Source organism: Nicotiana tomentosiformis, chromosome 2, assembly GCF_000390325.3.
Source record: "Nicotiana tomentosiformis chromosome 2, ASM39032v3, whole genome shotgun sequence".
Classification (NCBI taxonomy): Eukaryota; Viridiplantae; Streptophyta; class Magnoliopsida; order Solanales; family Solanaceae; genus Nicotiana; species Nicotiana tomentosiformis.
In genome coordinates, this window is record NC_090813.1 from 106,083,242 (window position 1) to 106,094,755 (window position 11,514).

At 36.4% G+C, this 11,514-nt stretch overlaps 1 protein-coding gene across 1 annotated transcript; it reads right to left on the bottom strand.

Annotated features, from left to right (window-relative positions):
* Positions 1–6,589: 6,589 nt before the first annotated feature.
* On the bottom strand, positions 6,590–8,749 carry LOC104090924 (transcription factor bHLH18-like). Its single transcript, XM_009596130.4, has 5 exons — positions 8,590–8,749; positions 8,408–8,499; positions 7,860–8,303; positions 7,267–7,644; positions 6,590–7,164 (listed from the first exon to the last, which is right to left on the bottom strand). The coding sequence occupies exons 2-5, from the start codon at positions 8,441–8,443 to the stop codon at positions 7,072–7,074; spliced, it is 951 nt and encodes a 316-aa protein (XP_009594425.1). The 5' UTR covers positions 8,444–8,499; positions 8,590–8,749; the 3' UTR covers positions 6,590–7,071.
* Positions 8,750–11,514: the final 2,765 nt, after the last annotated feature.

The following is an 11,514-nucleotide window of genomic DNA, read 5'->3' on the forward strand; positions in this document are numbered from 1 at the left end:
TCGGGAGTTATAGCCCCGCTTATCCTATTTATATTTCTTTTATGCTCTTAAGCTATATTATGATATACCGGGTTAGTTGGTTCGGGCCCGAAGTGGTTTCGGAGTGGAATGAGACACTTAGTCTCTTATTTAGAACCTTAAGTTGGGAAAGTCAACCGGATATTGACCTATGTGTAAACGATCTCGGATTTAAATTCTGATGGTTCCGTTAGCACCGTTAGGTGATTTTGGACTTAGGAGTGCGTCCGGAATGTGATTTGGAGGTCCGTGGTAGAATTAGGCTTGAATTGACGAAATTGAAAATTTGGTAATTTTTGGTCGGCAGTGAAAAATTTGATATCGGGGTCGGAATGGAATTCCGGAAGTTGGAATGGGTTCGTAGCGTCATTTGTGACGTGTGTGCAAAATTTGAGGTCATTCGGACGTGGTTTTGTTGGTTTCGGCATTAGTTGCCGAATTTGAAAATTTAGAAGTTCTTAGGCTTGAATCCGAGGGTAATTTGGTAATTTGATGTTGTTTTGAGTTATTCGAAGGTTCGACTAAGTTTGTATGTTGATATATGACTTATTGGTATTTTTGGTTGAGGTCCCGAGGGCCTCGGGGTGATTTCGGGTGGTTAACGGATTTGTCGAAGTTGGAAAATGCAGTTGAAGCTGCTGCTACTGCTATTTCTGCACCTGCGGAAGGAGGAGTCGCAGGTGCGAGGTCGCTGGTGCGCAAGGGGAGTCCGCAGATGCGGAAAAGAGGGCGTTGGGCAGGCTTCGTAGAAGCGAAAGGAAATACGCAAGTGCGCTACCACAGGCGCGAGAATTTGAAGTGCAGATGCGGAAAATGGGAGGCCAAGGCTGGAGCGCAGGCGCGAAGGGTTTGAACGCACTTGCGAGCCCGCAGGTGCGAGACCTGAGCGCAGGTGCGGAGGCTGAGAGTTTAAGTGATTCTCGCAGGTGCGAGGATTTTTGACCGCAGGTGCGGTCCCGCAGGCGCGTGGAATAGGCCGTAGGTGCGAAAATCTGGGCAGAATGTATAGATAGCATTTCGCGAATTTTGGTTCATTTCCACCATTTTCAAGTCGGTTTTTGGAGCTTTTGGAGTGATTTTCGAAAGGTGATTCAAGGGCTATCAGTGAGGTAAGTTGCTTGAGCCCTAATACTTGTATACATTATGATTTTTCGTTGTTTAATCATTGTAATTAGTGAAAATGAGGGGTTAGGGCTTAGAATTTTTAAGAGTTTAATTTAAGGATTTGAAGGACCAAACGATGTCAGATTTTGATGAATTTGTGAGCTTTCTAGTTTTGTCAATTTTGTCGAATTTCGAGACGTGGGCCCGGGGGCCGGGTTTGAGCCAATTTCGGATTTTGGTCTAATTTGATAGTTTTTCTTGTGGAATTCATTCCATTAGCATATATTAATGGTATTGTATTGATTGTAAATAGATTTGGAGCATTTGGAGGCCGAGTCCAGAGACAAGAGCATTGCGGGGTAGAGATTTGACCGGTTTGAGGTAAGTAACTATTATAAATCTATTCCTGAGGTTACGAAACTCCGAATTTTGTATCATTCTACTATTTTTAGTGACGCACATGCTAGGTGACGGGCATGTGGACATGCACTGTTGGGGATTGTGACTTGGTCCGTCCCGTAGCAACTGGGGCCTTGTGCCAGTGCTGTTTGGACCCTTAGGGGCCTTTTTCTTACTATCCTCTCATTGTCTTTGATTGGAAATCTATAACTCAGTTTTATGACTCTATTTTGATGCATATAAATATTTTGGGCCGAATGCCCTGTTTTACTAAAATGCCCGAGTGGCTTGAGAGGTTTATGACTGAGTGAGGCTGAGGGCCTGATTTGTGAGGATGAGTGTGGATCGGGGCTGACCGCCTACAACATACTTTATTATTATAGCACGTGAGTTGTCCGTGTAGATTATAGCGCTTGGGCTGAAGGAGCCCCTCCGGAGTCTGTACATACCCCTAGTGAGCGCAGGTACCTACTGAGTGCGAGTGCCGAGTGCTGAGTGACTGGGAGGCATGAGTGATTGTGAGGTATGCCCGAGTGGCAAGAGTGATTGTGAGGTATGCCCGAGTTGCACGAGTGACTGTGAGGTTTGCCCTATGGGCTATTTATGATTTCATCATTTTTGCTCACCTTTGCATTGAGCCTTTGTTTGAAAAACTGTTGAAAAAATATCTTTAAATGATTTTTACTGGAACCGGGTTTAAACGAGATGATTTGATTCAAACACTGATTTTTAAAGTATGTTGTACTTCACTGAGATTTCATGATATGAACGTTATACGTTTTATTGCTCGTCACTACTGTTCAGTCTTCATTTATTGTTGTTACTTACTGAGTTGGCGTACTCACGTTACTCTCTGCACTTTGTGTGCAGATTCAGGTGTAGCTGGACACGGTAGTGGTTATTGATTGTTCTGGTTGCAGATTTTCTTGGAGATAGCAAGGTAGCTGTTTAGAGATCGCAACCCCTGCTCTTCTCCCTCTTGTCTTCCTCCAGTTATATTTAGCTATTTTTCAGGCTGAGTTAGCCTTGATATTGTTAGATAGATTGTAATAGATGCTCATGACTAGTGACACCCCGATGTCGGGCTTTTCCTTCTGCACTTTTGTTTTAATTTGAACTCCTTTGCGAAGGTTTTTATATTAAATAACATTAAAATTATCTTTGAAATAAAAATATCGGTTTGTTTTGGAAATGAGTCGGCTTGCCTAGTTCCACAATAGGCGCCATCACGACAGGGGTTTGTTTGGGTCATGACAATATCTAATAGGGTGTTGGTGATATTTAATACCAAGAAGGTAGCCAAATAGTTTCCAAATATAATTGGCAGTCATACCTTCAATGAAGACATGATGCATTGTTTCATTTTTAGGACATGCACAACAGTTACATTTAGAAATAATTTATTTTCCAAACTTAGCAATAATCTCATCAAACGGGAGTTTACCTTTCCAAAGCTTCCAAGTAAGAAAAGAAATTTTAAAAGGGATACAGGAATGCCAAACCTTATTAATGAATTGTTGGTTAGGTCTGCTGGATCTTACCATTTGCCATGCAGTTTTGTTGGAGTATTTGCCACTTTTCGTGAGATTCTAGTAGAGTTGATCCTCTCTATCCTGATTACCAATGTCTATAGTAGAAATTTGTTGGGCTATATAGCCAAGTAAAAATTCCATCAGCTTGTTCATATTCCATGTGCCATTGATAATGAAATCTTTAACAAGGATTTTGGAGTTCTTGTTACAGTTTGGAACCTGATCTGCTAGTGGGCCTTTGCCCGACCAATTATCCCATAAAAGCCTACTAGTTCCAGAGTTAACTTGCCAAATCATGTGCTTCTCTGCATTTTGCCTCTTCTTTAGCATATGCTTCCAAGCATGAGAGTTATCTGATGCCCAAACTTTAGTCACTTTGTGAGATCTAATGCAATATTTCTGTTTCACAAAGGTAGCCCAAAGAGATGATGTAGACCTAAGTATCCACTATCTTTTAGTAGCCGAAGTATCACTGATGTCCTCTATCCTTCTAATACCAATGCCCCCTTCATCAATAGAAATACAAAGATTTTTTCAAGAGCTCCAGTGGTACTTCTTATGTTCAGTATTGGTACCCCAAAACTAATTAGCAAGGTATTTTTCAATAAGTTTAAGCGTACTTTTGGAAGGGGTCATAGCAGAAAGAGTGTGGGTTGGCAAAGATTGGAGGACACTTTTTATCAATACAATCTTGACACCATATGATAGTAGCTTACCTTGCCAACCATTAAAACTTTTAACCACCTTACTAACCATATTATAAAAGGGAGGGAGAAAGAGGATCTTCTTGTTTTAAGCCTTGAGAGGATGAGAAAAGATCATGTCTAGTCCCATTAATAATAATAGAGTACCACACTCCAGAGATGAGATTGAGTATCATATCAGTGCATTGTTATGAAAAGCCAAATTTTCTCAAGACAGAGATAACAAAGAACCAAGACATCCTATCATGGGCTTTGGCCATGTCTAGTTCAATTATAATATTACCACCCTTGTTGACTTGAGAAATATTGTGAATAATTTTTTGGGCCAGCAACACATTTTCTATAATCAATCTTTCTTTCACAAAATCACTTTGATTAATAGAGACCAACTTATGAAGGAGAGGATTTAACCTAAGAGAGAGAATTTTGAAAATAATTTTATTGGTAAAGTTATAGAGACTGATGGGTATGAAATCAGAAAAGCAGGAGGGTGTGTCAATTTTAGGAATCAACACCAGACAAGTATGAGAAAAGAACTTAGTTAAGCTTTTACCCCTGAAGAATTCCAAGACATAGGCCATGATATCCTCCTTATTGATATCACAACATTTACGAAAAAAGTCTCATTATAAATTTATAACCATGTGGTCATACAGTGCTAACGATACTTAGGCTAAATATTGTTACTTTAATCTCTGTTTCATCAGGTATCTCACTCAGAACAAAATTGTCTTCCTCTAAAAGACAATTAAGGATGCAGTCAAGAATTGAAGGATTGAGGTTAGGGTGATGCAAATTGAATAGGGACTGAAAGTGTTTCGCTGCAACTTTGGAAATTTTCTTATCTCCCTTAATCCAATTCCCTTTGTGATTCTAGATTCTATTCACCCGTTGTTTCTTTCTTCTCTCCCTAAAAATACGATGAAAATATCTAATGTTACAATCACCTTCTTCAAACCACTTAACTTGGGACTTTTGTTTAAGTAGAGACTCTTGCATACTCAACTAATTAATATATTCTGCACGGGCCTTGTTAACTTCTTCTCTGGTTTTCCCATTTGATAACATTTTCATTTATATCACCATTCTCCTCCCTGGACTACTGGCTCAATCTCCGGCTAAGAGCCTTAAGTTTGGATTGCAAAACCCACATAGGATTTCCATGAACCTTTATACTCCATACCTCTTTTACAATATCAAAGAACACCCTCTCATTCACCCAGCAGTTAAGAAATCTAAAATATTTGATATAATCCTGATTGTTGCCTAGCCACTTGATAAGAAGAGGTCTATGATCAGAGCCTTCTCACAAGGTGTCTGACTGTACATTTTGAAACAGCTGGTCCCACATATTATTAACAAAAACTCTGTCAAGCCTTTTCTAGATTCTTTTTCTTGGTCTTTTATTATTACACCAAGTAAAGTTAGGACCTATAAATCCAATGTCAGTAACCCCACAATTATCCATACAATTCTGAAACTCAAGGCTTCTATGAATTCTATGAGGCTTTCTATCTAGCTTCTCCCCAGGGTCTAATATGACGTTGAAGTCACCCCCAATGCACCATGGACCATCAACTACCTGATTATCTTGTCCTAAACAATTCCAAAGATCTCTTCTTTCTGCTGAGCTGCACTTGGCATATAGTCATGAATATATTCTAATTGTCAATAGCATTCTTCATCCTGATAGTGACATGTTGATCTCCATTGTAAGTAAATCTGTGCGGTTATTTGCATTCCAAAAATATCAAATTTGCCCATTGCTATTGGATAGACAATATTGGTATCCTAGGAATTTTTTGTAGCCATCTACCTTTTCTTTACTAACAAAAGGTTCAAAGATAGCCAAAAATTGAGTTTTGTTGATGTCGATTAGCTTTTTCAATATGTGAATGGCCTTTTTAGACCTCACCCCTCTAATATTCCAGAAGATTGCACTAATCATAAGAACTAAGAGGGTGTTATCTTCCTTTTGTTTCCTTCTCTAAGAAGGATGAGTTTTTTGTCTATGTCTTCTGCCACCCTTTCTGGTTTCACTTCTTCCTCTTTTCTCGATTTCATGTTTTCCTGTATATTGATCATTGTCTGATTCCTCAATGTCATTCACTTCTATATCATTGATAGGAGCGTATGCATTCTTGAGGTATTTTGTAGTATTTGCTGCTAAATTTGATGTTGTCTTGAGCTCATTGTAAGCATTTAAATCAACTACCAACTGCAGCCCTGGTATATTTTTAATATCCGTCGGAACACTAGAAGAGCTAGAGCTACAAGCCTCATGTTTGTTATCCCCTTTCTGAATTTGCTCTTTCTTATTTTCCCCATTCTTGCTATTTCCTTCTATTGATACTGCCTGAACTTCTTTCCCCTTAAGTGTATTTGGTGCTTTCTCAATCCTTGCATTGTACATTCATAGGTTTATACAAAATTAACATTGGGAACTCTAATTTGGAAAACTCGTGGAGGCTAATTATATTAATGTATTTAATTTGCCTTTTATTAATGATCTTAAAGCTAATTTGTTCACTTCTTTAAATATCGATAAGTAATATTGTGAATTCTTTTTGCATTTGTGTTTGGACGAATTTACTATACTCCCAGCTTCTAAATTGATAAGGGGTGAAAATCATAGTATGGTGGCGTATGTTCAATGTCAAGAATAATCAAGAAACAACAAATTTATTTCAAGTGATTTCTACAACTACAAATCTATTTCAAGTAAGTGCAACATACACATTGGTTTATTGTTTAGAGATGTTCGCCCCGGGATGTATTTCCAACAGAATTCCAGAACTAAAATCTTTTAGAACATTGGTAAAGACTAAAGAGTAAAGACTGAGGTTTAATTTTTCACTAAAATCCAATAAAGATGTGCTTATTACACCGTGGAGACAAGAGTACACATAAAGCGGTTCACACAAAAAGGCAAACACTAGTTAGTTAAATCCCAAAAGAGAAGAAACAAAAAGATAAACGTGCATGCACTGTAGCAGATCCTCGAAGGAAAACAAGACCACTTTAGTGGAATTCCATGACTTGTCAAAAAGATGGAGCCAGTCTCTCCGATTGTAGCACGTGAGACAATTATAAAACGGGGTCCCAACTTGTAACCCGCAAACAGGCCAAAGCACCTCACTAATCCACAATTATGGAAACCATTTACACTAAACCAAGTCATTAGTACCCCACTTCCAGGTAATCTGGATCCGCAAAAAGAGATCTGCTGCAAACATTATCACTTAATAGGATATTGACAATGGAACATAGCCAATGACCTTAAATTAACTTCTAAAAATCTTGAAAATTCTTCTCTATGCTGTAAGAGTGGTGTCTTCTTCTTTCATCATAACCGCACGGATTCTATTCGCAACATGATTTGGTGTCATACTCAATTTATAATCCATCTGTCAAATTAAATGGCCATAATATTAGAATTAACATAAAGCAATTGGAGTAATTGATAGTTTGAACCTTGAATAAATTTTAAAGGAATATTAAGATAGTACCTGAGCAATAATGGTCATGTGGGTAGTGCTGTAGCCAAAAGGCATAACGCTGGAGCTAATGATAGAAAGATGAAGCTTCTCTACTTCGTTGTATATTTCTTTTATTATCCCGGTTTGCTTTTTGCAATAAATACTAATCATAAAATTCCCGTCTGAAACTCTAACTTCAATATCTGGAAATGATCGGTCAGTGCTAATGCTGGAGTTTTCATCAGAAGACGAGGAGTACTCATCATAACTGGAGAGAACACGAGCTCTCTTCACTGCAACCGCCGATTCGTCGCTACAATTCTTGGCTTTTTCCTCGAGTGTTTTTACTTGTTCTTCAAGTTGTTTTATATATTTGATCGCATCTCCGAGTACTGATGCTTTGTCTAACTGTTAAAAGAGTTAATTAGAAATTAAACATCAATATATTTGTAGTGCTATGGAAATTAATTCTCTTAATAAGTGGAGAATTAAGATATGAAGAAACACTAGCACTACATCAAATGTTCATTTGTTATATTTTTCAGCACATAGAAATTGAGATTTGATTAATTTAAGTAGCGATCGATCGATAAAAAACTAAAAGAGGAAACAAAAGGATTTACCTTCTTTAGGTTGGGGATGAGGGTAGATAGAGCTATGAAGCGCTGAGTGAGGCGTTCTCTTCGCTTTCTTTCTGCCATAACGTGGTCTTGTGCCTGCAAACTAGTCCTATTGTAACTCTTCTTCTGAGTAGTAATATCAGCAGCACCAAATCCCAAGGCCTGGATTAGATTTTGGCTATCACCAAAATCATCACAATCCGTCGTAGAAACTGAAGACGAGAAGTTTAGGGTAGTTCCAGATGTCAACTGATCAGTCTTGACTGAGGTGTAGTTCAAATTTTCAAAGTGGTTTGTGGCTACAGTAGTAGTATTGGCTGATGGCAAACTGGAGTAGCCATAGTTGCAAGAGGAGAAGGGCTTGTTGAAAGGCAGTTCGTTAAATGGAGTCATCATCTGGCTGTGATTATTGTTGATAAAGGAATGATCATTCATATTAGTCCTCTCCTGTATTGGTTAATTTCGAAATAAAACGTTACCATAGGGTACATAAAATCAAATAACGGAACTCTTTAAAGCAAAAGGAACGAGTTTTAATTTTATTGTCGTACCATTTCAGACCACCATGTAGCCGATGACATATCCATTGTTGGCAAGTTGGGCTCCTTAATGATCAATTCTCTCTTAGCTTTAGATCCTGTCTCTGCAATCCAATCACAATCAGTATCTTTCTAGATCTTTGGGGAAGAAAAAGAGAATGTATAAGGTCTCATCAAAAGAGGGATAAGCTTACCTTAGAGCCAAATTAAAGGGCTTTCGATTTCAGCAGGTGTACGTGATCTGATGGTCAAGTGTAGGAATTCGTAGTGTCTTTATAGTTGCTTGAATGTTTGCGTTGACTGCAAAAGTATATGAAAAAAATCAAATAAAACAGAAAACGTACAGGTGGAAATTTTCCTCAATTATTGTGTTCTCACTCTCTCTATATATAGTTAATTACACCTCTAAGGAAACTTCTATCACTACCTAAAATAATCGAACAGGCACGTGTTAAAAGTTTCGACTTTCGAGTTATTTCTTTGTTGCCGAGTACGTATTACCTTTTTGACCAACTCCCTCTTCCCCTCCGACTTTACTCACCAGTCACCAGTTATGTTAGAGCAGCTACGTGCCGCTTCAATTTTGAAACCAATTTGTATCCGAGTATTTTTCGTGTACCAGTGCATGTGAATAACTTTTGCTTTCCGAAACTTTAGCCTAATACTAGACCTTAACACCTCTTATCCTCAAGTTAAGAGAAAGTTCATGGATAGATTCAATACAAATATAGGAGTATTTTTTATAGGAAAAAAAATTCTTTTATATTCTTTCAGTTTTTTTAGGTGCTTACAACTACTACATTTGCAGGATGTCAATAATCGTACCTGGATAAATGCATAAAGGAGTTTCCTTCCAGCTAAACCAAGCATAAGTACTATAGGAAATACATTATATTGGGGGTTTTCTTATAAAAGAGAATTCGCATTTTTTGCATCCCAATTTCAGACCTTGCTACTTCATTCGCCAAATTTGTTCTAGTTCGAATTCTCAAATTACATCCTTAAATTTTAGGGATCTTTACACAAATAGCCGGCCATATTAATTGTTTATTTTTTCTAGCCATATACATAGATTATACATTAATTATACACAATTATACACATACAATACATAAATTATGCATACATTATACTTTCACCGGCTATTTTTAGTTTAAGTAATTGGGTGGACGACTATTTGGGTTAATTCTTTTAAATTTTAGGGTAAAGGCAATACAAACCCAGTTTCAATTTGACATATAGTCCCACTTAGTATTTTTAAAATAATAAATTCCTCCAACATAAACATTTTTGTAAGACATATTTTTTAAATAGTTAAATGAATTAAATTCATCATGAAATTGTAGATTTATGTAAAATAACATAATTAGTAGGATAATGTCAAATATTTTAGAACTTTAAAATGAAAATGGTCTTATAAATTGCTACAAAGTAAATAGTATAATCTTTATTTTCCACTTTATGGGATCCGTTTAATTGGTAGCACAAAGGGTCTTTTCATGACATTAGGATGCCTCGGTAACTGACCAGCCAATATAGATGGATAAATTATCAAGAATGGAAATTTTACCTCCAATAATAAAGGTTTACACCATATTTATTATAAATTAAAACTTTTTTAAAATATTATTTTCTATAGCTATCTTTTATTTTTATAGCAAAATAAGTATTTATGATATACACTATCATTAAGGCATTAAATACGCTATGTACCATTTTTCTCTATCGTTCTTTCGGTTATTCTCTCCCAAAATCACATTAAGATATTTCTTCTTTCTCTCTCCACGATCTCTCTCTCACATCAAAATTGTATTCGCGATTTTTTTCTCACAACACGATCCTCTCACAACACGATCCTCTCTCACACTTTCAACGTTTTTGCTCCATACATTCGTGGTAAGTGTAAAATTTTTTGGGTTTTTGGTTGGTTCAAGCTTCTTCTTTTTCTCTTCACTTTTTATTTTTTTTTAAAATCTTCACAATTTTTAGGTTTTTAGCAGAAAACTTCAAATTTCATGTTCAATGGCTGATTCAACAACTTTGAAACAAGAGGGCCACTACGACTTTCTTCTACGCTGGATGTTGCAATGGATTCCTCTACACGGATACTGCAATATTTTTTTACGCCGGAGAAGATTCGAGGCCGGAATTTTTGTTCGTCTCCATTTTTAGTTTTAATATAATATATACAATATTTTGCTTGGCCGAAAAATGCCATTTTCAGTGAACTTTCTTCTCTTCTTTGCTATTTAGTCACATACAATGATACAAATACATTGTATTTTGTACAAATTCATTCAAATATATTGTATTTTTGCATAAATATATTTTTTTGCTTGTATTTATGTATTTCGAAGATTTGTATTTTTTCAAAACAGCTGAATACATCTGTATTCATGCATGAATATATCTGTATCAGGATATAAATATTGAAATACACTGAATACAAACATTAAAATATAACAAAATATAAACAATGAATACATTTAATTTTAAAATACAGTGAAATACAGTAAAATACACTGAATACAAATAGAAATATAGTGAATACAACCAATGAAATATACTAAATACAACAATAATAACATGTATTAGGAATAATTAATATACTATTAATACAAATATATTTGACTGTACTTTATATAAAATAGCGAATACAGTAAATACAAACATTGAATCTAATGAATGCAACAGTAAAAATAAATAAATTAAACACACTAAACACAAAAGTTATATACAACTGAAAAATCATTTTAATTAATTAGGTTGATAATGAGGCATGTTAGAATTGATTTTGTTGAGTTATATTAGGAGTGTATCACGCTAATTGATATTATTTCTGTTATTAGACAGATGGACATACCTATTAAGGTGATTACCGTTACTGTATTCATGAATACATGGCGCGAATACATGCGCGTACAGCTGGACGGCCCTGATTTTAGGCCCTTTTTGCTGCTGTATTCATGAATATTGCAGCGCGAATACATGTGAATACATGAACGTACAGCTGGACTGCCCTGATTTTAATCGCTTTTTTGTCACGACCCAACTAGAGGGTCATGACTAGCACCCGGGCCATACTTGCCGAGCACCAACGTACATTTTATCTAACCTTC

What these genes read in the sequence shown, in the direction of transcription:
- LOC104090924 (XM_009596130.4), bottom strand. Translation starts at nt 8,443, where the DNA reads ATGGATATGTCATCGGCTACATGGTGGTCTGAAATG. An exon ending in TCATCCCCAACCTAAAGAAG is followed by an intron (nt 7,645 to 7,859) that starts GTAAATCCTTTT and finishes CTCTTTTAACAG; the next exon opens with TTAGACAAAGCATCAGTACT. An exon ending in ACATGACCATTATTGCTCAG is followed by an intron (nt 7,165 to 7,266) that starts GTACTATCTTAA and finishes TTAATTTGACAG; the next exon opens with ATGGATTATAAATTGAGTAT.